At 40.6% G+C, this 27,058-nt stretch overlaps 1 protein-coding gene across 1 annotated transcript in view; it reads right to left on the minus strand.

Moving 5' to 3' along the window:
* LOC134402065 (collagen alpha-1(XXI) chain-like) overlaps nt 1-26,603 on the minus strand; it is a 43,484-nt gene extending 16,881 nt beyond the window's left edge. Inside the window, exons 1-8 of the mRNA XM_063131433.1 lie at nt 26,481-26,603; nt 22,249-22,800; nt 15,756-15,924; nt 15,401-15,617; nt 14,346-14,519; nt 13,762-13,839; nt 12,272-12,355; nt 8,550-8,612 (exon numbers count right to left, since the gene is read on the minus strand). Of these exons, the coding sequence (XP_062987503.1) occupies nt 8,550-8,612; nt 12,272-12,355; nt 13,762-13,839; nt 14,346-14,519; nt 15,401-15,617; nt 15,756-15,924; nt 22,249-22,800; nt 26,481-26,568 (1,425 nt within the window). The 5' untranslated portion in view covers nt 26,569-26,603. The remainder of the gene's footprint in view (nt 1-8,549; nt 8,613-12,271; nt 12,356-13,761; nt 13,840-14,345; nt 14,520-15,400; nt 15,618-15,755; nt 15,925-22,248; nt 22,801-26,480) is intronic.
* Nucleotides 26,604-27,058: the final 455 nt, after the last annotated feature.

The following is a 27,058-nucleotide window of genomic DNA, read 5'->3' on the forward strand; positions in this document are numbered from 1 at the left end:
CCACATTAGAAGCAGCATCTAACATCACATCACATAGCAGTAGGGGGCTTTTTATGATTGCATTTCCATCATTTTATACTGACTCTATTATGGCAAAGGGATACAGCCCAATTCTTAACAGAAAAGGGAAAATACTTGGAAGTAAATTCCACTGAATTCAATGTGTGCTTGACTCTGCAGCCTACAAGCCATGACTCATGGGATCACTGAGTTCAATGTGCTTAAGTTGTGTTTAGGAGTGCAGCCTACATGTAATTAATGACTCATAGGAGGATCCAGCTTAAAAAAAAACCCACTTGAATCAATGAGACGGACAATACTATCTTAACCATTTTTACTCAAAAAGGAAGTCATATTGAATTCAGCGAGACGAATTCCCTAGTAAGTGAACGTAAGAGTTCAGCTTGAAGCATAACAATCTCTGCGAGAATGCAATCAGAAACTGCAACCCACTAAACCAACACCAGAAGGCAACACCCATAATATTCTATAAGCAGATGCCAATATCTTGTGAATGGACTTGCACAGGAAGGCCTAATCTACACCAAGCAGGATATTGCACTATGAAAGCAGTATGAAAGCGGTATATAAAAGGCAGGAGCCACACTACTGTATTATAGCAGTATTGAAGTGCACTGACAACTGTTGGGGCCAAACGACATATACCACTTTCATACTGCTATGTCCTGCTTGGTGTCGCTCCTGCTTTTTGTATACCGGTTTCATACCGGTTTCATAGTGAAATATTCTGCTTGGTGTAGATTAGGCCAGAGTTACACAATAAGTACTATGATTTTTCTGGATTCTCTTTTTTTCTCCCTGTGATGCAAACCTTTGCAGACTTCACTGGGCGATTACAAATTACTCGAACCTAGGCTACAGTTTCTGGACTGTGGTTTCTCTCTTACTAGTAATAACTGGGAGACAGACTACTAGCAAAGCATCGTGTTTGAAAGGCTTCACTCCAGATGTTGCTTTACAAGGATTTTTCCTCCTTCAGTGCCAGCACCGTTTTGAATGGGAATAGGGGATGAGAGCTGGGGTGCTTCTAGTGTTCTCCTGTGCATGCAATGCAAATGTTTGTTCTAATGTCTCTGCGTTCAAGAGAGATGTTACATGGTGTTCTGTGTTACGACTTTCCTCTCCCGCTTAAAAAAGGGAGCAGAGAAGTTGCTTTATAATAGAGATATTGCACTGCATGGTGCTTTGCATTTTCCACTCCTCTTTGAAAACAAGCATGGAGTTGGTATTGGACCCATTGATGGCCATGCTCAAGCAGAATGGAAACTGCTGGTGAAATGATGAAACTGCAGCTCCCTCCTCCCCCATGCACCTCCCTAATCTGCTCTGGAGACTTTGGATACCCTTTGGAATAGATTTGGGACGGTTGAAGAGCCTGCAGCGGAGAAGAGGAAGGGAATGTCTGACTGCGTAATGTTGGATTTAAACCCGTATTTGGAATGCAAAATAGGCAAATTAAGAACTAGCCAAAACAAAGAGCTCTCCTTGCTCAAAGAAGCATGATCAAATCCCAGCTCATGCTGAGCATAAGTATTTGTTTGAAGTTGCAATCAAGTTCAGCAAAGTAATCTGAGTCCAGCTACAGTTAGGTGAGACTAAGAACCAGTGAAAGCAATGTTGGTCAGAACAATCTAGTCCCATTACTTTCAAGGGGATGTACAGCGTTATCCTATGCATGTTTACTCAGAAGTAAGTCCCAATGAGTTCAACTGAGTTTGCTTCCCATAAAGAATTTAATAGGATTACTGACTTCGACATGACTACCTTTAGATAGGTTGCTATGTTCAGTTCACAGGTTCTTTGTGCCCCTCTCATTTTCTAGTATACTTTTTAAAAAAAAGTATTTTCCATACTCAGAAAAAAGTTCAACTTGGTAAAATATGACTCATCTGAGGAAAATACACAAAAGTGCCAAATTTCAAGACTACAAAAATGGTTTATTTTTCCTCTGTGGTTCATTAAGCTGTTATTTATATCATTACAAGGGAGAAATGTCCAGAGCTACAGCAAAGATGTGGAGCTCAGCTTTTTTAAAAAACCAGAAATGCAGCCTGTCACTTACCACTGATAGCAAAAAGGAATAGTCCAAGATACAAAGCTACATTACGGAATCTTTGCCCGGAATATCTTTCCCCAGTTCATGAGGAAAAAAGAGAATGAGCAGAGGTAGCCAGCTATACAAGTCAGCTAAGTTATGGTTTATCATATAAAGTTTCTGTGCCGCTTAAAACCAAAACTTAGGTTTGGTTTTATGGTTTACCATATAAACCTTCTGTGCTGCTTAAACCCAAATAGTGTCTGTTTACTGGATCAAGAATGTGATAATTCTGAGAGATATAGAAAGGTTGCTATCACAATGAAGAGGATAGTTGCACAAAACCAAATCTATTGCAAGAAGTTGCATTCTGCTGCAATGAAAAAATAAATTCCCTTCTTGGCAAGGTAACAAAACCAGTATGGTGGCCAGATGAATCTGACAGCAAAAGGAGAAAACTACATAGAAGTTGCTTTTAATAAAGGCAATGGTTTATTCACAATGGTTCCCTGTAGCTGGGACCATGGTTAAGAGGTCTGGAGCAAGCTTCAAGTTTGCATGTTCCTCTCTCCCTTGTTTAACCACTGGGCCAAACCAACAAGGTGGGAAGGCACCAACACACGGTGCAGACTGAAGGAAGGAGACCTCCAAGTGCTGGAACCCAAAGGCACTGCTATAGTTGGAAGACTGGGATGTCTTTTATTCAAAGCCTGACGCTTTTCAGGTTATATATATATATATATATATATATATATATATATATATAAAACCTTTCTCAAGGGCACTTCTTTTTCAAGGTAAAAAAAAAACGAGTTGCACAATACACATTCCTTAAAGGATACTATGTAACCATAAGGCCCCGTCTTGATGGCGGTGCTTTGGCACTGCGAGGCCTTGGGCTCCCGCATTTGCGTTCCGTCCCGGCATCTGCATGGAAAGGAATGCAAGTGCGGAGTTGCCGCTGCCGCGCTGGTAGTACCAGAGGAGATGGGGAGGAATGAAGCAGCCAGGGGGGATGAAGAGAGGGACACACAGCCCCTGAACCACCTCTCCTCCCTCTGGCTGCCCATTCCTCCCCCACCACCTGTTTTTTTTATCTGTATCTGCACAGCTTCGCAGATACAGACAAAAAATAAATTAAAAATTGGGGGAGGAATGGCCCCTGTTCTTCTTCTCCCCCCCCAGTTTTTTTTTATTTGCAGGACACATGGGGCCGTTTCTCTCCTCCGCCACCCCCCCCCCAGTTTTTAAAATTTATTTACAGGGACGCTTGGGTCTCTGCTGAGCTCCTGGAGCCAATGGCAACCAATCAGGGGGCAGGCACCATCGGCTGTGACATGCTTCCACAGCCAAAAATGTTGGGGTAAGTGTCTGACGTCTTTTCAGCTGAGTTTTTGGGGTTTGCCCCTGGATGGCTTCGCAATGGCAGCTGTGTCATGTAGATGACTTGCCGCTACTGCGAATCCACCCCGGGCAAATCCTTCATCAAGACAAGCTATAGGCCATCCACACATTTTTGCATTATATCTGGATTACTGCTGACCATTTGTAATTCTAAGCAGGCTCCCTCCTATCCAGAGTTTGCAAACCTAGGCCTAAACTACACCAAGCAGGATATTGCACTATGAAAGCAGTATATAAAAGGCAGGAGCTGCACCAAGCAGGATATAGTGGTATGAAAGCGGTATATGGTCTGTGTCAATGGGTCCCAACAGTTGTCAGTGCACTTGAATACCGCTATAAAGCAGTAGTGTGGCTCTTGCCATTTATATACTGCTTTCATAGTGCAATATCCTGCTTGCTGTAGATTAGGCCCTGGTTCAAGCTCTCGTTTCAAACTCCTATTAATATGAAGAACCATGATTAGCATTGGAGTAGACCAGATACAAAGCATTCTAGAAATCCAGAGCAAATAAACCAAGTATTTGCTGGGCACAGAAAAGGCAACAAAATTGGCACCAGGCAAGTTTCCCTGGAGAGCTCACTCCATCTACAGCAGGAGTGCAAAGTATTTGGCCCATGGGCCACAGGCCCAAGCCATGCCTGGAATTCTCCCAGACCCCCAGGAAAAAAAAACTAGGGGGGAGGAAAGATGCTCTAGGAAGAGGCTCTATGGTTCCTGCCATAGAAGCCTCATTCCTAGAGCATCCTAGGAAGCAGAACTTAAAAGGTTCTCGCCTGCTTCCAAGAATATTCTAAGAATGGTCCTTCTATGGCAGGAACCATGCAACTTTTTTCTAGAGCATTTTTCCTTCTTCCTTTTCTGACAAGGGTCCAGGGAACAGAGTCTGGGCTGTCAAGACCCTTCAGCAAAGGAGTGGATTAGAGGAAGGAGAAGGGCTAGGAGCCAAGGGTAGTATCCAATAGGGGATCCACATGCAACCACCCCCACCAGCCATGGTTCACTCGCGCCCAGCACCGCCAGCCCAGGTCCACCTCACACGGCAATGACATAATGCTTCTGGGAGCAAGCTTGGACGCATGCCAATATGCTGGTTTCTGGAAGGGGTGTGACCTGCCCCTTCTAGAAACCAGCATTTTCACGAGAATCAGGGCTTGCCTTGGGAAGCACCGTATCATGGCCACACATGGACCTGGGCTGGCGGAGCACACAGCACTCCTATTGGATACTACACCAGGATTCCTGGATGACTGGGTAGTTTTGAGAATGCAAGTTTCTGTGAGCACTGTTTTTTTTTCTTTCTGATCAAACCAGATGCCAGGCCCCTGAAACAGTCTTCACCAGGAGTTGGATTTGAGTGAGTGGTGGCTGGGCGTGTGTGTGTGTGTGTGTGTGTGTGTGTGTGTGTGTGTGAGAGAGAGAGAGAGAGAGAGAATTGTGTATCTGTATGTGTGCATGTGCTGGTGTGTTTATTTGAAAGAGAGAGAGAGAGAGGTGTTGTATGCAACTTGTATGTGATCATGTGCATGCAGATGTATGAACATGCACACACATGTGCACGCTCCATCAATCCAGAAGATACCCATTGTGGCCCTTGCGGCCAAAATTGTGACTATATCCTTGATATAGTTACAATCTGCAAAAGGCAGGGAGGATTCAGAGGAGTACCTCTGATAAAGACTGTAAAATCATATATCTATGAAGGTGATAATTCTCCGCTTTTTATTCCAATTATCTTTTTTTGTATTACCATTATTATCAAGAGCTATTTAGAAAACCTGCTGTGAATAGCAAGAAACAAATCAAGATATATATGAAGTTGCTCAATTATAAGTCCATCATGGATGGTGAAATGATGGGTTTAAAATTTAGCTGAAATATGCAAGTAAACCCCATTCAAACTTGAAGTCTTTTTTTAAAAAAAGAAAAGAAAAAAATATAACCGGTTCCGCTAGCTGAGTTCTCTTTGAACAATACTCCAAGATTTCTGTTTCAAATTCTTGGACTCTCCTCTAGTGCAATCTTCAGTACGTGGAAATGTGTATTTTTGGTATTATTTCTCTTCATACTAGTACTGTGTCAGAATCCAAAGGGAACCACCACAGTAATTTCAACCATCTGTTGTACCTACAAACATGGCCAAAATATAGCTAAGCAACCAAAGTAAGAAATTTGGACATTTTATGAAGTGTAACATGGAGATCTCGAAGTAATTGGCAATACTCCTAAGATTTCTACAGTTCCCAGCAAACTTTTTCTAAAATTTTCCATACAGAGCTGATAAAAGAAACAAAATATACCTCTACCACCAAAGCATACAATTCTGACCAGAAATAGAATTTGAAATACAGCATACATTTTGGGCAAAAATAAGGCACCTTAAGTGGCATTAACAACAATAAAGACCATGTTACTTAACTTGCAGTTATTTTACTTTATTTTTTAGATTTCTGGAATCATTCTAAGAGCTTTGAAGAATTAAAACCAAATTCATTGAATGCATTACTGCCAAGGTTAAAAGGAGCTGTATGGTTTGGAGAAAGAGCTGAACTTTTGAAAGGGTTCTGATTCTAATCACTGTGAACTGCTCAGACACCTTCTGCTATTATGTGGTACAGAAATGTAATCTTCTAGTTTAGTCTAATCTAGTCTATTATGTGTATACACACCCACCCACCATGGATGTGTTTGTTGGTATGTCTTCCACAGAATTGAAAACCGTGCATCCAATTGTTATGATTTTTTTAGGATTTGCTGTACCTCTATATGAAATAGTTTTAGGCATAGTGAAAACTTCATCCTCATCTTGAAACAAAATGGCAGACAATCAACATTTTTAAAGATTTAAAACTTCAATACCATTTGACCAATTTCAACCAAACTTGGCATGATAATTCAGCACTGCATTGAGCAAATTTTAACCAGACATTTTAACCATATGATTACCTATAATCATAAAAGAGGATGTGTCTCACTCTGTCTGTCTGTCATCAACATAACTCCAAGACCATGAAAGCTAGACACCTGAAATGTGGCATCTATACTAAGAGGACCCTAGGAATCTGCATTTCAGGGTTAATTTGGTTTTAGAGCACATTGATTTTAATTAATTTAAGAGTGTCCTTTTGGTTGAAGCCTGCAGTTAGATTTTCAGCCACTAGAGGCAGACTTCACTAACTAGCACATAGCTTTGTACTCCATACAGTTTGAAGCTAAAACATTAGTAGGTCGAAGGACACAGTTGTATAACTGTGCCCTACAGCATGGACTTTCCCCATGCTGTAGGGCACCCCCTCAGAGACAGACCCCTCCCTTAGGAGGCTATAGGGTGCAGAGCTTTGTCTAAAGGTGTCACTGGGCACGGCTTCACTCAGATGAGGTGGGCACAATGTGTCCAAATTTTATAGCTGTGTAAGTTTGCTTGAAGGCTTCAATGTATCAACGTAAGACTAATTCTCACCTGTGCAAAGCCAGGTTCATTTGCTAGTAAATAAATAAATTTTAGCATTTTAGTTTGTCCTAACTTTAACTGCCTAGTAAATTTACTCAACTAATTTGAACCTTTAAATTGTGTCTCCTTTCTAACAACTTCACGCATTGTGCATAGCTCCTATATTAACTGTAACAATCCATCCATATTTCTGACAGAACGAACAGAACGATGAGTCTTCTTAAAGTTTCTCTTTTGATTGATTCAGTTACATACTGTTTTATCCTAAGGAGTTAGCTGTAAGACTAGTCAGTTAATGAGTAGCTGCTTTCCTTTTACTATCTGATAAGAGTTTGAACTACAGCAGCACTAAACCTTTGCACCAGGAGGGGGGGTGCTATTACAAGTGTCAGCCCATGAAGAATGATGGATCCAAATGGATTCCGATAGCTTTGGGGGATTTTTCTGTTCTTCCTGTCCTATCAAAACTCTGGTTGACCTCTTTGGAGAGCATGGGGCCATGAAACAGCAGGGATGACTGGTAGAGCGTTAGTGGAGGAAGACTCCCAATGAAACTGACCAAACAGAGGTCAGTAAAATGAGAGGTGTGATCTCATTTTAGAGACCACTCCATCTCTAGTCAATCTCTACTCTGTCTCTAAAAGAAATGTCATCCAGCACAGCTTTTCTGAGCGGCGAAGTGCCTTCTACATTCTGCCCCCCCCCCCAGTGGGAGTTCAGGGATCCCTTGGTGGCCCACTGCAACAAACTGGGGGAGACCATCAAGGTCCTTGGAGTGCAGTGACAGCAATATGCTCATGCCATCCATCACACACACACACACTGTTTCTCTGGCCCTGGCCCCAGGAGAAACCGAAGCACATAGATCTCTGTGCATGTAGATCTCTAGGCTTGCCCTGCTCAGATACCCACATTCAATGCATAGACATCACAGCCAGAACCAGCAGTATGGCCTGACTTCCCCTTAATCATGGAAAGGGGGCTTGTCTCCTTCCCTAGATAGACTTTGAAACCTATGAACCAGTACCTGATAGCAGTGACAAGCTGAATGTGGGCAAACCAATTGAAACTTAAGGTCAACTTACATGTTATTTTAATAGAGTTTTTTTAATAGAGTGCTTCTTTAAAAAAAAAAGAACAGCCACATGGAGAGGTTCACTGGATTGTTTCCATAATGCTGCCATGCAGCTATCACTGGGCCAACGTAACATCGAATGAACATTTTCTATTTTTAAGGACTGCAACAACTGTAAAGGAAAGACAAACTTGCCCTTTACATACTTGTCATACTTTCAGTTTCTTAAATAAGTTATAATCCACGTTTTCCTCGCCTACCTTATAGTATGCTAAAAGAAAAGACAAATCTATGAAATGTAGTGCTAAGATTGGAAATTGCTACATAAGAAACCAGTAAACTACATGTTTTTAAAAAATGGGCAGCATAAAAATTTGGCAAATACTTCAGTGCAAAGTATGAATCTTTCCTGATTCTCCTTCTTAAAGAATTCAGCAAGTCATCACTGATGCATGATCCCAATGTTTATACTGAATTATCTGTCATCCTTAGTAATGTTCTGATACAATTGTAAAGTCGGTTTTGCATTAAGATTACTATAGATGACTAAGTTTTTAGTACTCACAGGCTTACCATCTGGACCAGATTCTCCGGGATAGCCGTGATTCCCAGGTTGTCCAGGATCTCCCTGTAGAGAAAACAGATATGTTGGAATACTGCAGAACCAGTAGAGTCCAGCAACCAAATGTTGCACTGTATTCCCTGTCACTAACAAGAGTACTCCTGTGTTCACACCTCCAAGCAACCTGAAACAGGAGCCTTGTACTGCAGTTCAGGGTTTGCAAGGGGTGGGGGTGTGTAGAGATTTATTTCCCATCCTCCTGAAAACAACCCTTGCCATCCTATTAAGTGGTAAAAAGCTCACGTTCGGGACTTTGTTGTAATTTTATTGCTTTTAGGGGGTAGGGGGAGTTTCTGAAGTATAATATTCATTGTGGGGATGCAATTACTATGTCAATTTTTTAAAAAAATGACAAAAGCAGCCACAAGGGGACCTCAGTAACAGCAGGACTGTGGCAAGGGAGAGTTTAAAACCAGCCCATCACCACCACCACCCTTGTCAATGGAGGCTTCCCTCTCAATGCAAATAGCAGCTTGGAGGGCAATTATTTGACAGGGTGACAGCGGAGGGTGGGGGAGGGTTCAGATAGAGTCGTAACCATTTGGGAAATGCTTGCCTGCAACTTGATCTCATATGGCAAAAGGGGGGATCAATGGGCCTATTCACTAGTCTTCCATTTTTTGGCACTTTAGGAAACTACTTTTTCAAAGTCATAAAACCTTGGAGATAAGCCCAGAGACATTTTATGCAAGAGTTGGTCTTTACAATACAATCCTTAATCTCCCAGTGAAATACATTCTCACTGACTCTGGTACTGCTTTCACAAGATATGGACCTATGCTTGATATTTAAGCTGTTACAGACTTTTATAATATGCATAACTAAATAAAAACAGTTTGAAAGGATGATGTTAACAGTGTAGGCTGCTCCATTGGGAATTCAGAGGGTTGGCTGAGTTGGAATCACTAGAGTAGATCTAGAATCTGCCTGCTGTTGAGGGAAGGGCTACAAACATGGAAGGTACGTTCTCCCCTGCGTTGGGAAAATCCTCCCTCTTTCCCTACACCTCAGCTCAGCCTATTCAGCAGGATCCCCCAACCCTCTGTGTAGCATTTTCAGGGGCCTGGAGGGTCTGTCGCAAAAAGGAGGGGGCAGGGAAGTCCTCTTCCACCAGCCAAGTTGCACATACCTAAATCTGGATCCTAACCTTTGCCTTCTAGAGTATGAAAAGATGTCCGAAAATTACAGGAGGACAAACCAAAGATGGTGTGTGAATTGTTATGTCTTAAGCAACAACCGTATGGCCCAAAACCTGGGCAAAGTTGCTTAATTTTACTGATGCATTCAGTCTTAGAACTATGCTAAATTAAAATGAATCACTTGTGGAAAATGCCCTATTTAAAATCGAACTATTTTATAATACCCCATTTAATTTAGAAGCCACATTTAGATCTCAGGTTAATCAAATAAACATGCTTCAATTCATTTTATTCTCTCAGCCCCGCCCCCCCCCAATGCACACAAGATAATAAATTGTTCTATTTATATAGGTATGTATCCTATTTATAGTCTACCTTTCCTGGCTTCTCATAGTTTATTCAATACTAACGAAGAAATGAAACCAATGGAAAAGTAGGAACAGGCTGTTCCATTGGTGCCAATGACTTTCACCATCAATGACCCTGAATTTAATAAAGTAAATGTTTCCAAAGAAAACCAGACAATATTAAGCACAAAATCTAACATCTGTTACTGAAAAGTTGCTCAGTTCTCTACTTTTAAAAAAAAAATCTATTAACCAAGGGCTTGCATGGAATTTAGAAGAATTAAGCCTTGGTCCCATACGAATATATGTTGTTATTTTCATAGTTGTCAGAATCTTAAAAACACAATGGCTCAGTTCAAACAATCACCTTCAGTTAAACAAGACACAGTGGCTTATTTTAAGCCACAGTGTGTGCCTGACAAGCTTTCCCTAATTACCTGGCCTGGTGCAGCTTGTAATGTCATCCAAACCAGGGCATCATGGTTTGTTGGATGAGTAAAAACAACTCTCAAATAACCCAACAAGAGCCCATGAGTTATCTGAGGATTGTTTTCCCTTCCAACAAGCAATACCACCCAGGTTTGGACAACACAACAGGTGACTAGGCAAATGGCGCCTGGTATGTGGCACGGCTGAAACCAACCACCATGGCTTGTTTACCCATGGTAATTCTGCAAACTGGCACAGTGTCTGAGCTCAATTTCCCCAAAGGCATTTCTATGAGTGCACAGAAATGCAGAAGTAGAGGTAGCACACAGAGTATAATTGAGGGCCAAAAAAAAGAGGTTACTTTAAAGACAGAGTTCTTAGACCACTATTTTGCAATAGAAATTGCAGGTGTCCCATCCCCCCATGATCAGGCCCATAGTGGCAGGGGAGGCTTAATGCCCCAGTACCACCAGCTACAATCCTGATTCAGATACAGGGCCATACTCCTATTCTAAAGTAAAAATGATAGTAATGTCTATTTTGGCCCTCAGACAATTGAGAAGAAAGTATAGATAAAGGGTGGAAGGAATGGCCGAGTAATCAAATGGACATACAGGGCCTAAAATAGTCCTTTGGGATACTATCGCAGCAGGATCATGGCATAGGATGAAGGACTAATGGTTGGAAAGATAAGAAATGAACTTAGGAAATCAAAGGCCAGATGCAACATATGCAAATTTCTGCCTTAATTTGGGCAAGTTGCAGCTGTAGTATGTTTGATTTCATTCACCTGCAATGTGCGCAAATAAAAAAATTACAGCAGCAATTTGCACAAATTAAGCAAATTGCTGGTGAAATTTGCATAAATGGTGTTAAAAACCAATCAAACTTGAAAATCTGCAAGCAGGCCCAACTCAATGCAGATCGAATTGGGCCTGCTCTTAGGTAAGCAGACTGGAGTACAGGGGGCTGAGTTGGTGAAAGCTCAATGATCTTCATCCCTCAGACAGATTCGTCCAACATCCGTAAGGAGGAGCAACTCCAAGGGGTTCCTGTCAGCAGGCCCCTTGCTGTGCTGCGGCCCCCTGGCAAATGCCTGGCCAGGCCTACCCTTGACACCCGCCTTGCTTGGCAGCCTCCCAGATTGTTTAAATCAATCAATTCATAGGAACAGGGAGCCTGGCAGGGCCACAGGAGGTCTCGGCAGGCCTGTGACCATAGCTTGAGTTAGCCAGAACCAATTGGTTTTGTGCCCTGGGAAGACTGAAGCAATGCAATGGATGCAAGACAAGGGAGTGTGAATAGGAGCAACCATCAAAGCCCTGCACAGAAAAGCTCCCACTAGGCAAATCACTATATGAACTTCTCACGGATTTCTCCTGGGTTCAACTTCCAAGAGGAGGGCTGCTAGAGTTTGAATGGGCCACTTAAGCTTAAATCAATAAAATGCCTTGGCTGTCATTACTTCTGTGGCTCAAATAATGTTGGCTAATCAAGGGGGCAAGATAAAGTCCAGCATTGAGGAGTTATTTCGCGGTACTCCAATTCCAACCTTTTTGCATCTCGCATGCCCCCTCCAATTTTCACCATCAGTGTGTGCCTATGAGATTCTGAGGGTCTGTAAATAAATGTGAGGTGGGGTCTTGGTGTGTTAAGGTTTAATAACTACTGGTCTAGACTTAGCGTCTTTTGCATTACTGTCATAGAATTAAACACAGCCAAAAAAGTAAATTGCCATAATTCTACTTACTTTGGAGCCTGGTGGACCTTGTTTTCCTGGAGGACATATACAAGGAGGTGGCGTAGATCCTACATCACTAGGTCCATTCAGGCACTACCAAAAACAAAAATTATTTTCAAGCGTACACACAGAAATAGTTTTATACTTTTTAACCATCTTCTCGGTCAAGGTTCTTCACCCTTGAAATCCCCTCTGAAATCAACGAAACTTGCTTCTTTGACAGCAGTTTCATGACCACCACCCCACTGAAAAAAAACCTGCCTTCCCCAATCTGGCACCCTCCACATGTGTTGGACTACAACTCCCATAATCCCCCAGCCAGCTTTGGAAATTGCATTTCAACACATCTGGAGGGAGCAAGGTTGGGGAAGGCTCTAATTCAAATATGTTGACGAAATCAGAAGATTGGCTTCATTTTCAAGTAAACGTGCACATATTAAGTCAATAATCCCCATACTGCGTTCTGTGAGAAACAAAAAAATTAAAAATCTAACACTTCTGTGAGCCCAAATGCCCACTGATAGATAAGGACTACACTGAAACTTTATTTCAATGTGAGAACAAAATACTACTATCAATATAAAAATACTTTAATCTGAGTTATGGAGTATTTGCATTTTAAAAACAGTCTACACAATATTATTTACTTTAAAAAGAATTTCAAAAGGCAAAAAAATAAATCTGTCATTATAGCAAAAATGGCTTGCAAAAAACCCTCACTACGCCAAACAAATAGCATGTTCTGACCTGATGGAATCATGATGAATTTACAGAATTTACACACAGCTGCATAAAAGGAAGTTGTAATACTACCTTAAAGTCAGTTTGAAATGATTTTGCCTACCTCTCCATTCTGAAATGAAAAGAAAGCATTTTCAGAAAGGCTGTAAAAAAAACTGTTTAAGATCAACATGGAGAGTTGTCTCTATATACAAATCCTCATCCTGCACCTTTTAATCAGCCAAAGTTATTGTTTTAACATGACCCATGTCTCACTTGAACTATTTGTAATATCTTCGTTAAGGAAGTTGTGTAATAACTTCCATCGGTAAGAATACACAATTTACTTTCCAACCTGGTGCCCTCTAGATGTTTTAGACTTCAACTCCCATCAGCACCAGTCAACATGGCCAATAGTTAGGATTCCTGGGAATTGAAGTCCAAGATATATGGAGAGCACCAGCTTAGAAAAGGCTGCATGAGACACACATCTGATAGAAAAATCCATCACCTTTGAACTTGTAAGCATGTTGACTTGTCTCATGAATAGCAGCCTAAATTTTTAAAATTCCTAGACAGATTGTATAAACACATTGATAGCACACGAGAGAGAGAGAGAGAGAGAGAGAGAGAGAGAGAGAGAAGAAGAGGAGGAAGAGGAAGAGGAAGAGAAAGAGGAAGAAGAAGAAAACATTCATAGGAAAAATTCTTCTTCTCCATGATACAATTTTATTTAGAATATCCAATGATCTTTATAAAAAAGTTTCCATCATACTCACAATCCCAGGTATCTCGCAGGCTGTTTCTCGGTTGTTTTGTTCTGGGTCACAGTAGATCCTTAGCTTTTGGATATCAAACTATAATGCAAAGAGTGTAAACTTATGTTTCTAATGGTACTTAATTTAAATGCCTTCACATAAAATAAAGGGAGAACAAGTCACCATCTGGAGTTTCGCCATGTTAAACAAATTCACATAGGGAGCAATGCCATGCAAGTTTAAACAGAAATAAGCCCTACAACTTCCAGCCTCTCTCAGCCAGCCATGCTGGGTAGGGATGCTGAGAGATGAAGGTAAGGATGTATGGATTTTGTTAAATCCATTCCATCTGTGTTTCAAATTGTCAGGTGCCTTTTGTTCCAACATTCACTCATTGACGTAATCAGGTTATTTTTAGGGATGTATGAGAATTTAATTTCACATGCGCAAATGAAATCTTGTATTAATGAACAATTTTGCTAACCCATTTATTGGAAAGTAAAGTCTATTAAACATAATTGGACAAGTAAATCAAGCTTAGGATCAGGCTATAAATCTATTGTTTTATGTCTTCCACAAAAGTAGTATTCTGAACAGTAATATACCTGTACAGTCTCCTCTTTCCCAGAATATTTTCCTATTTGGGTTAGTCCACTAATATAGATCCCTAAAACAGGATGCAATGGCTTCATTTCTGTTTCTTGATCATCTATATACAACGTCACATCTGCTTCTGTTACTAAGAGACGGATTTGATGCCAGCCTTCATCAAACAATGTCTAGGGGGGAAATGAGAGGGTATACTAAATATATATGTAATATTCACTTTCCTAAATAGAAAAACATTAAGTAAATCGCTTTCAAGACTTGCTTGTTGTCATTTATCTAAATTAACAATTCAATCAACAAGGTGCATTACCTGTTATAATGACTTAAAGAAATTGCCCAATATTATGTCAAACTTAACAGAGAAGAATCTAAAACTCTGGATTTTTCCCATTATTGCTTATAGATGAACTATAACCATGCCAAATTTGTGCCTATCTGGAAGATAGTTAGATATATCATTCATCCTTTTAATTAAGTGGTATTAATAGCCTGCCTTTCTATGCCGAAGGCTTAGTGAGAACAGCACCGAGAATAAAAAACAACAGGAAAACTAAGCTAAAAGTACAATTCTAAAAACAACAGCAAGAAATTGATGGCATATTCAAATCAATGTGGCAATATATATATATATATATACACACACACACACACACCACTTGGCAAATGGCACAAATACCACATCTAAGAGAACTGAGGATGCAGCTGCAGCTAGTATTGCACCATTCCAGCTTGGCTAACAGCTTTCTCCACATTGTGCCACAATGAAACCACATCATTAAACATGAGCAGGTACTTGCCACCCAACATCAGGGCTGATTTCTGGTCTGCTTTCTTACACATTGCAAAAGAAAAGATGGCAGATGTAACATCGCATGCCATTTAGACTTGACAAAAGGTATGAATATTTTGAGTCCTGATCTCAGTATTCAAGAAACAAGGGTAAAGTGAGAATTATCCCTATGCTTAGTTATAAACACAGTGAGGTATTAGATCTCTCTGCCTTTAAATGCACAGTTATGGTATTTCAATCCAAAAGTGAATTTTCCTTTACCTTTACACGGGGTGCAGTAAAAGTAACAACCTGAGTATCATTTACTAGGCTTGTTGTAGTAAATGATAATGTTCTGTCTTCGCCGTGTACAGTAACAGCCATTTGTGATCTTCTATCCAGGGTTAGAATCCTCCATAAGTCCCATGTTTTTTTAACTTTAAACCTCTGAGTGGATACAAACACATACGATGGAGGAAGGCCTTCTGGAAAGACATCCCTGGGAAGCAATTATTAAAATATATATGTATATTTAACAAAACATAATTCCTTAAGGAATTCCAGGACAGTTACTCAGTACAGTATAAGGAAGTCAAATTGCATTAGGAAATGATAGAGCTCACTAAAAGGAAGTTACCTTGTCAATTCTGACAAATCAATGCGTGAAGTTACTTCATAAGCTTTTGCATTCGTAGATGAGACCTGAATTCTCTTTTTCACCTTCTTCTTCACACCTAAGCCTAGAAGGATATCAAATCCTTTTTCATCCCGAGATGCCACAGGAATTCTCGTTGGACAAACAGATTCTATAAAGTGACAAAATGCACAAACCAAGTAATTTACAGATGTAATCAAAGTACTAGAATATATAACTTGGAACACGTTCAGGGCAATCTTACACTATCAGAGTAGTACACAATTAAGCAGTCTATCTGAAGTAAATAATTCAGTTATTGGACTGCATGGCCTGAGAGCCCAACTGGAAACAACTTTTGAAACATTTAATGGGAAACTCACCATGGACTTTTGTGTTCTATATAAAAACAAACTACTGTTTGATCATATTTTTCCTCAGTGACATTGGACTACTAATACCACTGACAAAGCCACTGTATTTTGTCTGATACCGTGGAGCATGTTACAATAGTATCAAACGTTTTCATACATGCAAGTGAAACGTGTGTGTGTGTGTGTGTGGCTTCCCACAATGATCTGGAAAGATAGTAATCAAGCCAAAGCAACCTTGATTTACAAGGTTCTATTTACATTGGTATAGTTAAAATCTGCACGAGAGAAAAACACACAGTAAGAGTCTGTACACAAAAAAACACAAGCACAAACACAAGACCCAATTGATATACAAATGGACTCACAACCTCTTAACTGAAATACAAATACATGTAAATGGTGCTTATATTAGACTCAAAACCATATAACACAAGCACGTACAATGGAACACCAATACAAGTCCATTTCAAATCTAGGTATTTTTCAAGTCCATTTGAAAATAGTTTCTACTTCATTGGAAGAATGGCTTTTTCTTGGCTTTCTTTCAGATTCCAGCTTGAGTTGTCAGCTGCAATATCCTCCTACTCATTTTATGATCAGTGTGATTCTTGAAAGCTCAACCTGTGAATAAAATATTTTTCTACAAAGCACTTAAAGTTTTACTGCTTAATATTAACCCATATAAGAAATACGCCCTATTCAGAAGTGTATTGATTGTTATTTTGATGTTGTATTGGTTTTATATGCTCTTTTAATTTTATGCATCTAATTTATACTGTATTGTTGTACTAATATTGTTCCCCACCTCAATCCAAAGGGAGAGGCAGGTAAGAAATAAAATTATTATTATTATTATTATAATGGGTAAATCCTGGCAACCTGGAATAACCTTTACCAAATGCCAATGTTTCAATGCCATACGTTTTATGGAGAAAAACATTCTATTGCAGTCCATACATCAAAATAATAATAATTATAGAATAGTTTCTTATCCTGCAACAACTGACTTCTATGATACATCTCAAGTCAATGCATGGCTCTTCTAATAAATCCCGGGGGGGGGGACACTTAATTTTGATTGTTGTACATATTTGTTTCTTTATTGCTTGTACAAATTTGAATGAGTACAGTTGTGTTTTAATCTTAAAAACTGTAATGTAATATGGTATTCCTATCACTGTAAAAAAAAATGCTGTAAAAAATTACATAAATTTGCCCATTCAAAGTATAAGTCATAATATCCAGATACTGTATCTCACGGAGACCATTATGGCTTGTGAACTTAGTAGAAGAATACACTGTATTCATCCTGTTATGTCTGAACTCAGGAAATTGTAATTTATGCTAATTGTGATTCATTAACCTAACAGGTCTGGACATGCCAGAAAACTGCAATTTATTGAAAATCAAAAATTTCAATCTCCGCCTCTTGCACATGAAAAAGGGTGTGTTTGAGAACAGATGGCATAAACCCAAGGCTTGCCACAGCTCATTCTCATAACACTAAAATATGGTTTATCTTTATGCCTGAACCATAAGAGCAGAAGAAGGTCTATGCTGGATCAGGACATGAATTCATCTAGTCCAACATTCTATTCTTACAGTATCCAACCAACTGCCTGTGGAAAACCCACAAGTAGGATGTGAGTGTGATAGCAGCTCCCACTTATTTTTACAGCAACTGGTGTACATAGGAATTTAATCCCCTTTTTAAAGCTATCCAAATTGATGGCCATCACTACACTTTTGTGATAGCAAATTCCATAGTTTAACTATGCCTATTGTTTACACATTGCCTTTCTAGAAGCCACAAAGAGACAGACCATTTGCCAGCCATTGCCAACACTCTCTCTTGCTCCTAACCTGATGGCCCCTGTGGGCTGGTATCCATTCATTTTATGACCTAGTGTATGAAGGAACCAAAAAGCAACTACACGAAGGCCCAGTATCCAGAGCTTAGAAAATCTGAAGCCAGACTGGGAGTACCGCAAACTACAATATAGGGATTGAGTATACTTGCATTAAACCAATTGCATTTTGACTTCTCCGCATCCAGAGGGCCTGCTATAAGCTTGAAACCACTTTCATTTTTAAGAAGTATGATGTGATTGTGAAAAAATTCAAAGTTGGCCGAACACTTCTTTAGACACACACACACACACACAGAGAGAGAGAGAGAGAGAGAGAGAGAGAGAGAGAGAGGGAGAAAGAGAGAGAGAACACAATACTGGGCGCTCAACCTAAAAAAATTTTTTAAAAGAGTTTAAAATATAGGGAAGTGCCAACATTTCTTTTCACTGACATAGAATATACAGTAAAACCTCTGTTACTCAGATTTCTTAGAAAATAGAGAAGTGAAATTTGTCCTAGAAAGGAGAAGGATGCAAATGAGGAGACAAAGGCGACAGCCTGAGAAGCCACGCCCCCATTAGCAGCTCCCAAAACAGTACAGCAGTCTGCTTGTGAAGTTCAGGGAATTCCCAAAGGCAGCCTTGGCACGTGGCACGATGTGCTGCTCTTCAAAAAACAGATAGAGATTCCACAGGGATAGTGCAAGCCTATAGGTGTGCTGCAATGGTAACCAAGGTGCATGACTGAAGCATAGCTGAGGGGACATACCTCAGTGGTAGAGCATCTGCTTTGCATGCAGAAGGTCCCCGGTTCAATTCCCAGCATCTCCAAGTAGAGCTTGGAAAGAATCCTGCCTAAAATCCCAGAGAGCTGCTGCCAGTCAATGTCAACAATGCTGGGTTAGATGGACCAATGGTCTGATTCAGTAGAAGGCAGTATTCATAGAATCATAGAATAGTAGAGTTGGAAGGGGCCTATAAGGCCATCGAGCCCAACCTCCTCCTCAGTGCAGGAATCCACCTTAAAGCATCCCTGACGGATGGCTATCCAGCTGCGTCTTGAATGCCTCTAGTGCAGGAGAGCCCACGACCTCCATAGGCAATTGGTTCCATTGTCGTACTGCTCTTACAGTCAGGAAGTTTTTCCTGATGTCCAGCCAGAATCTGGCATCCTGTAACTTGAGCCCATTATTCCGTGTCTTACATTCTGGGATGATTGAGAAGAGATTCTGGCCCTCCTCTGTGTGACAACCTTTCAAGTATTTGAAGAGTGCTATCATGTCTCCCCTCAATCTTCTCTTCTCCAGGCTAAACATGCCCAGTTCTTTCAGTCTCTAATCATAGGGCTTTGTTTCCAGAGCCCTGATCATCCTCGTTGAACATGCTCCAGCTTGTCCAGCTTCCTAGCAGGATTCAGAGGTAATGAAGTTTTACTGTAGCATATTCTGCTACAATGCAAACAGCCATTCAAAATACTGAATAAAATTAATCAACTCACTCTTATGAAGTCTTCCAAATGTGAGTTGACCAAGGGTCCATTTCTGCAATTAGCTCCAGTCTAGTAGCTGCTGCTCATGCAGACTGGAAGCTACTGGTGCCATGAACAGTGGCAGTCACGTGAGGTTTGCCTGTGCATGCATTACTCTTCATGCACTGCATTTGGCAAACCACCACCAGGAGGGCTATGCTAAACAACAAGAACAAAAACCTGTTCGCAAACTCCCTCTGATTGTAGCAATGGCAGTGCAGTTGGCATAAACAACAGGTACTTCTCCGGAACTGGTTTGGGAAATGGCCTCTTAATCTGGTTATCCATTGAGAGACATGGACTTAAAGGCAGGTAACCTGTTTCCAAACTTGTCATACAGTGATGTATAAAGCAACACCACTTGAACACTCATAGTTATACGGAAGCAAACAATTTATTAAAAACAAGAAGCACCATTATTTTATTTAGAAAACCAACATTTTATAAATGCCAGTATTATCTGCATGGCTCAAAGCAAACTTTTTTAAAACACCCACACACACGCGCACACACACACTAAAACACAGCTGGAAGGTTTAGGGTATAGCTCTGATATTAAATAATGTTTTATTTTGTTGCTACCAGTCTTTTAAAACAAAAAGGATAATAGAATTAACTAACATTTTATGGACCCAGTTTCTACACTCAACTGCAATGCATCTTAACAGCACGCATTCATGGATATGTTGCTAATTTCTGAGCCCAAAATAACTAACAATAATAACAATGCATGCATCATCCATGTTCAGTGCACCTTACAAAGAACATAAGCAGAGAGAGAGAGAGAGATCCTGCCCCAAACAGATGATATTACAGCACTATATCAAATCTCCTGTACTTTCTAAAATTGTAAGTGTGGGAGGGGGGAGAGTGGAGACTGAGAATAGTGCCGGGCAAGGGCACTATTAACCGCCATGATACAAGTAATTCCACAAAGTAAACAGCAGCTCCGGAGAGGAGCAATTCAGATCAGGGGAAATGGCATGGGAGAAAAGAGCTAAGGGTGATTCCTACCCTCAGTGATATGGACAAGGTCAAATATCTACTGTTCAGTACAGACAGGTTTGTAATTTGCTGTGACAGCTGCTCATCTTAGACAAACTCATGTGGCCTGCCTTGAGATGTAAGGTTTTAGTTGTATGTGCATGTATGTTTTAACATTTTATAACTTTTTATCTATTTTTTTATATAACATGCTATCCGTGTATAACTTTTGTCTATGTAATTGGCTAAAACTTGTATTTGGTTGCCTTCAATGAATTGATTGAAAAGAGCTACTCTATCCAATACTGTGACCCAGATCCAAATCATGGATCTCCCACTGTCTTATCTAAATCAGCTCTATTTTTGACCATGTGGGGGAGACAATGGAGGGTGGAGAGGCTTGGAAGTGGCAACGTAGCAAGAGCTGAAACAATGTGTTGATTTCCATAAGCTTGCAAAGCTAACAGCACCGGTCCTGAATTATTTAAAATATTTTTAAAACTAGCAATCGATATCCAGGAAGGCTGTGAAATCTGATGTATTTCATTGGGTTTGCAGGGTGTGCATTAAATATCTTAAGTGCCATATTTGCTTTTATGTTCTGTTTTAATTAAGATTTTGCTTTTATTATGCATTTAATTGGTCCCTTGAGCACCATTTTTGGCAGAAAGGTGGTATATACATTAACTTCTCAAATGCATAAATAATAATAATGATGATGATGATGATGATGATGATAAGAAGAAGGAGGAGGAGGAGGAGGAAGAGGAGGAGGAGGAAGCCAGATTCTGCAGAACTATGGGTTGTTGAGGAGGAGCATAAGCCGACAGCTCTACCTGAAGCATAGGTAGATTCTACTCAGGCTGAGTACATGATGAGAGCAATAGCTCTCCGTTCATCCTTTTTCTTTTCTAAAGCATCTGAAGACAGCACGCAGTCTGACCCTACGGAAACACCTGGTGGTTTTGACAGTCATTCAATGGATCAGTCCCCTCTCTCAAGCATCTCCACTCACTCCGCTGTGAAATATGCGTCAGCTGACTGCAAAGGTTGCTGAAAAAAGCTGGGGGAGCGTCAGCTAACCAGACTTTTCATACACTTCACAGCTCGTCTAGACTTGGGAATTGCCAGATGTGTCGATTACAAAATCTGCCTTGGCAGGCAGTCTCATTGCCTCACTTCTCCTGCAAAGACTATCTTTCTTAATACCAAACCTGTTGCATAAAACACTTTCTTTCCCAGTTCTGATCAGGAGCAGAATTAAGGTATACCTGACATGTTTAAATCCAAAAATTCACTTATTTAAGGCAGTTAGGATTTTCGGCATCTAAGGACCAGCTCACACAATCCCTAGGAATCCTGTATACACAGCGGGTAGCAGGTATACACATACATCTTCCCCAAAGTGCAGCATGCACATATAGCCTGGCAAAGACTCCTGTATAAGACCATGGAGAGTGGCTGCCAGTCAGCCTACACCACATTTCTCCAACTTGTGGACTTCCTACTCCAATAAGCCCCAACCAGCATGGCCAACAGTCCAGAAGTTGTAGTCCAAAACATCTGAAAGGCACCCGGCTGGGGAAGACTGATGTAGACAAACTGAGCTCAATGGATCAACAGCCTAACTCAGTATAACATTGCTTTCTATAGATCCATAAGTCATTTGGTACTGAAATGTGAGGTCCACATATCGCAACGACACACAATATACACTTTTAGAAAGTGTAATCACCCTTCAGAGAGGTATCAATATTTACCTTCACAGAGTTTCTGCTTTATTATTTCTCTTATTCTGGATATTGCAATATAATCTTCAACGTAGAACACGTATCTGGATGAGGGCTTGTTGGCAATTGCTCTCAATTCATCCTCTTCAGTTTCTGAACCAACTCCAATGGCAAACAGAGTGATCTTGTTTCTTCTTGCTTCAGCGGCTATATCTTTGACTTCATCTTGTGACTTACCATCAGTGAGAACAATTGCAATTTTTGTAAGGAATCTTGGGGATTTAGCAAATAGGTGGTCAATCGCAAACTGAATTGCCTTCCCTGTTCTTGTATTTCCACCCAGGTACTGTATGTATTCCATTCCTCTGACTAGATTTTCATTGGAATCATGAGACCCAAGTGGAATTTCAAGTACAGGATAATCACTGTACTGGACTACTCCAACCTGAATAAACTTTGGTCCTATGTCAAAGTTACTGGTAATATTGACAAGCCATCTTTTGATGATTTCAAAGTTTTCTGGGCCAACACTGTAGGAGCCATCCAAGATAAAAACTAAGTCTGCTGGGGCAGTTCGGCAACCTTGAAAAAATAAGCACAGAGAGAGAGAGAGAGAGAGAGAGAGAGAGAGAGAGAGAGAGAGAGAGAGAGAATTAAAAATATTCTGCTGTTGTTTTTAAAAAATCAACTTCAGATATTATCATTAAGGGCAATTCCCTCAGAATCCCAGCGTTCAGGAGATGAGAGCACCATAGTTCTGCAAACACAAGCTGCCTGGAAATTAAGATCGAGTGGAGATCTTCTCTTGGCAGTGCACATTTGCCTGCAGCTCGATAAATGGCAATCTGAAAGAGGGCACTCTCGATACAGGCACTGTGGAACTCCCTCCCACCTCATATACAGGTGGCACCAAGACTAAAAAAGCTTTTCATGCCAGATAAAGACCTATTTGCTTACGTAGGCTGTTGATTCACTTCCTCTCTTTTTCTTTTTCTGCACTGTGTGAACTGTTATTCATTTGTGTAAACTGTTCTTATTCATCTGTTCTCCCATTCGATTATGCTTTACAGTTCATACGGCACACTAAGCCATAATGTTTAGCTCAAAACCACAGTTTAAACATGCTCACTAACCATTTGCTGCAAAAAGGTTAGCAGCCTAGCCATGGCTTAGTGGGTTATCTGAATAAGCCCTGTGTTTAACTGCTTCGTGTGGCACAGAGTGGTAAGTGGCAGTTACTGCAGCTGAAACTCTCCCCACAGCCCGAGTTCGATCCCAGCAGAAGCTGGTTCTCAGGCAGCCGGCTCAGGTTGACTCAGCCTTCCATCCTTCAAGGTTGGTTAAAATGAGTACCCAGCTAGCTGGGGAAAGGTAACTGCGACTTGGGAAGGCAATGGCAAACCACCCTGCTACAAAGTCTGCCAAGAAAACGTCAGCAAAAGCAGGCATCCTTCTAGGAGTCAGTAATGACTCAAGTGCTTTGCACGAGAGGTTCCTTTCCTTTTTCATTAATTGCTTGTACCCCACTTTGGGATTATTTTATAATAAAAATAAGAAGATATTTCTTTAAATAAATAAATAAATAAATAAATAAATCTATTTGTACTCAGTAGTCCCAATTCAAGAAAGTCAGTCAGCCTTCAGGCTCCTGCAACCAGGGATGTTAACTCCTCCCCACCCACTGAGCACAGTCAGATTTATTTCTGAGTAAACTTGCACAGGATTGCAATGCATCTATCACTAAAATTAAGGGGACTTGAATTAGCCACAACTACCTTGCAGTCCTATTAATTTCAAAAGGATTTAAGCTCAACTATCTTTCTCAGAATTGGAGCCTATATCTCCTATTGGTGATCCCATCACCTGGCTATTTTGAACCTCTCATCAAAATGTTAATTGAGCTTAATATATCCCCATGTCCATTTAATGACTTCCTAACGGAGCTGGGGGGCCGGAATCACTGGGCATTATTATAGCCATTGGTGGACTAAAAAACTATACAAGCAATTTTGGTGAGAAGGAGAATGTGATAGAAAAATGTGCAATATATCCTAAATTACTTTGTGCATACTGATTCCCATGTACTTCAATGCATTTTATTGGGCAGGGTGTGGGGTTGCAGCCTAACAAGAGAAAAAAGGAAATTGCACAAATTCTTTATCAACAGCTTGCTCCCTAAAGTGATACTGAACAGAAGGACACTATAGTCATTTTTCATTATTCTGTGGGAAAACTAAGACTTTCTGGATCTTAAATAGAGACTATGGAGCCCCTGCATTTTGTATTTTATTTTATTTTATTGGCCACAGGTGCATTCTGTGCCCACAAGCCAGAACACAGTTTTTTTTAAAAAAAAAAAAAAAACTAAATATGTGTTACTTTGCTTTTATGTGTTAATAAATAATTTGTTTCATACATTTACAATTCTATGAAGTGCTTTATATTAATAGGATGGTGTTCCTGTTTTGAGAAATGAGAACTTTGAAACAGAGGTATTAGTCATCTGAATGGAGTGGGGGAAATGTAGCAATCATTTCTCCATAGCATGGAGGGGTGTGGCTTAAACCATTTAAAAAACTATAGGGTGGTTTGCGGTTTTAACAATTCACTGGAGAGAAACCACAAGCTTTCAAACACCCTAACTAAATGGCAACATCTAACCACAGGTGGTTGCTTCTAACCACATAGTACAACATTGTACCAGATTAACACATCCTCGAATAGCCTTCATTCTCTCTACTATCTCCATGCCCGAGATGGTAACACATTTGCTTACACCGAATAACTCAAATGTTATTTGGTGTAAGCAACCTATGATCCAGAGACCCACACATATGTGGACTTTCCATTTTTCTTCTATCAGTGGGAAGCACTCACCGAATGCAAATTAATTTCTCGTTCTATGTGGTGAGGGTAACAGCAAGGAGCCGGGACCCTCAGGAGCTCTGTGCCCATCACAGAGGTGGGGTGGGGGAGCGGGGAAATTATTATTTTTTTAAACTTAGTTTTGTGCACGAGTGCTCATGCGCTCTGTCTCCCTTACAAAAACAAACAAAATGGCAGGCGCAACGCACTTTTCATTCCTTGACATTGCGCGCTACGTGTAGACGAGGGCGACGATCTCGCGATCATAAAATTGTGAGATCATCTCCCTCCGATCTCCTCATCTAGCTGAGGCCTATATCTGTATTTTCTCTCTCACTCTGGTTTCCCTCTATCTCTCCCCATCCCCATGCAAGAGAATGGAACAATTTCTCCATTCATTTGCATGGAGCAAGAAGCTATCCTACAAAAAATCAGCTGAGGGTGGGGGGGGGGGGAAAGCCCACCCTCTGTCAAGGACCCTATTTCGACAAGGCTCCTTGGTGGGGGATGGGCTCCTACCCATCTCCAGCTATTTCTTGGCAGGAAGGGTTTTCCCCTCCTTATTAAAATAAATAGGGGAATCACTTCATTCATTTGAACAGGGAGGGGGAAGCCGCTACCAAAAGTCAGCTTGAGGAGACTTAGCCCCAACAGTCATTAGTGGGGGTGAGCTTCCACCGCTACCCTTCAGCTTTGGGGGGGGTGTAGGTGGCTTTCAGACCACCACCCCCAAGTGATGGAGAAATTGCTCCATTCATTTGGAGAAGGGGAAAATAGCTGCTTGGCAGATGCCTCAGCCTAGTCTTCCAGGTGAAGAGACACGTACAGGTGCTGCACTAGAGACCCCAGCTGCAAACTGTAGTTTAACAATCCAGGAAGCCTTTATTAAGCTAGGCCCATGAGGTGAAGCAAAAAGGGGAGTGAGGAAGGAGAAGCACAGACTGTGGTTTGTTGAACAAGGAATGTAACATCTGAACTGAACTAGGCCGAAGTGTGAATAAGAACCAAGAGAGACCAGTACTGCAGACCTAGATACTCTGTGAGCCCAGATAAGCTAAGGTAAAACCCTGTGTTCCAAGTTCTACAAAAATAAGAATTCCCTTCCTGCAGAACTGGAGGAAGAAGTCTTCAGAAACTTTCCTCATGACTGTCTGAACTTGTAACTTCTGAATTATTGTATTATGTAGCAGAAATACAATAACCTACATCTAAGGCCCTAAAGGTGCATTGCTAATGGATGTACATCCATGACAAAAGATATTACCAATTCTGAAAATTGCTTAGACATTACTGTAGGAGGAAAGAGGATCAAACAAGAGGGGAAATGGGAATCTTCTTTAGGAAAGCCTCTACGTTTGATTAACTAGCCATGATTAACAAATGAAGTTGTTCCTTACTTGATCTTATATCACCATCTTCAGCTGATATGTAATCGTGTAGTAACAACATTAAAACTGTCTGAAGAAATGTGATGTTCTTTGCCATGTATACAGTATTTCCCGCACTTCAAATCCTAAAATAAACTGGAAAACACCGTTATTTTAATACATTTGTATTAAAACATAAATGCAACCTATCTAAAGTATTACAGCTTTCTATACAATCAATCAATTTGTTGCCTGACTAGTCCTAATTGCAATTCATGATTTTAATGATGTTGAGTGAGATATGACTAAATGTATAAAGCTAAATTGCTTAATACGTTTCTAAAAGACCAATATCATATCATACCCTAACTAAAGCCTACATGGTTTCTCTGACACTTGTGGGATAACAGTCCAACATTCACCATAATAAGAAAGGGCTCAGTCTACAATACTCTGGGGTATGGTGCGGATGCTTCCCAACGAACCCTCAGCCCTGGCAAAAGCCCCAGGTTTACTGTACCTGACATGCAGAAATCATATGGCCCAGCTGCGTGGAACAGGGACATCGCTGCTTGCAAGGAGCTGCAAGCCCATAGCTCATTATTATT

Source organism: Elgaria multicarinata, chromosome 1 (assembly GCF_023053635.1).
Source record: "Elgaria multicarinata webbii isolate HBS135686 ecotype San Diego chromosome 1, rElgMul1.1.pri, whole genome shotgun sequence".
NCBI lineage: Eukaryota > Metazoa > Chordata > Lepidosauria > Squamata > Anguidae > Elgaria > Elgaria multicarinata.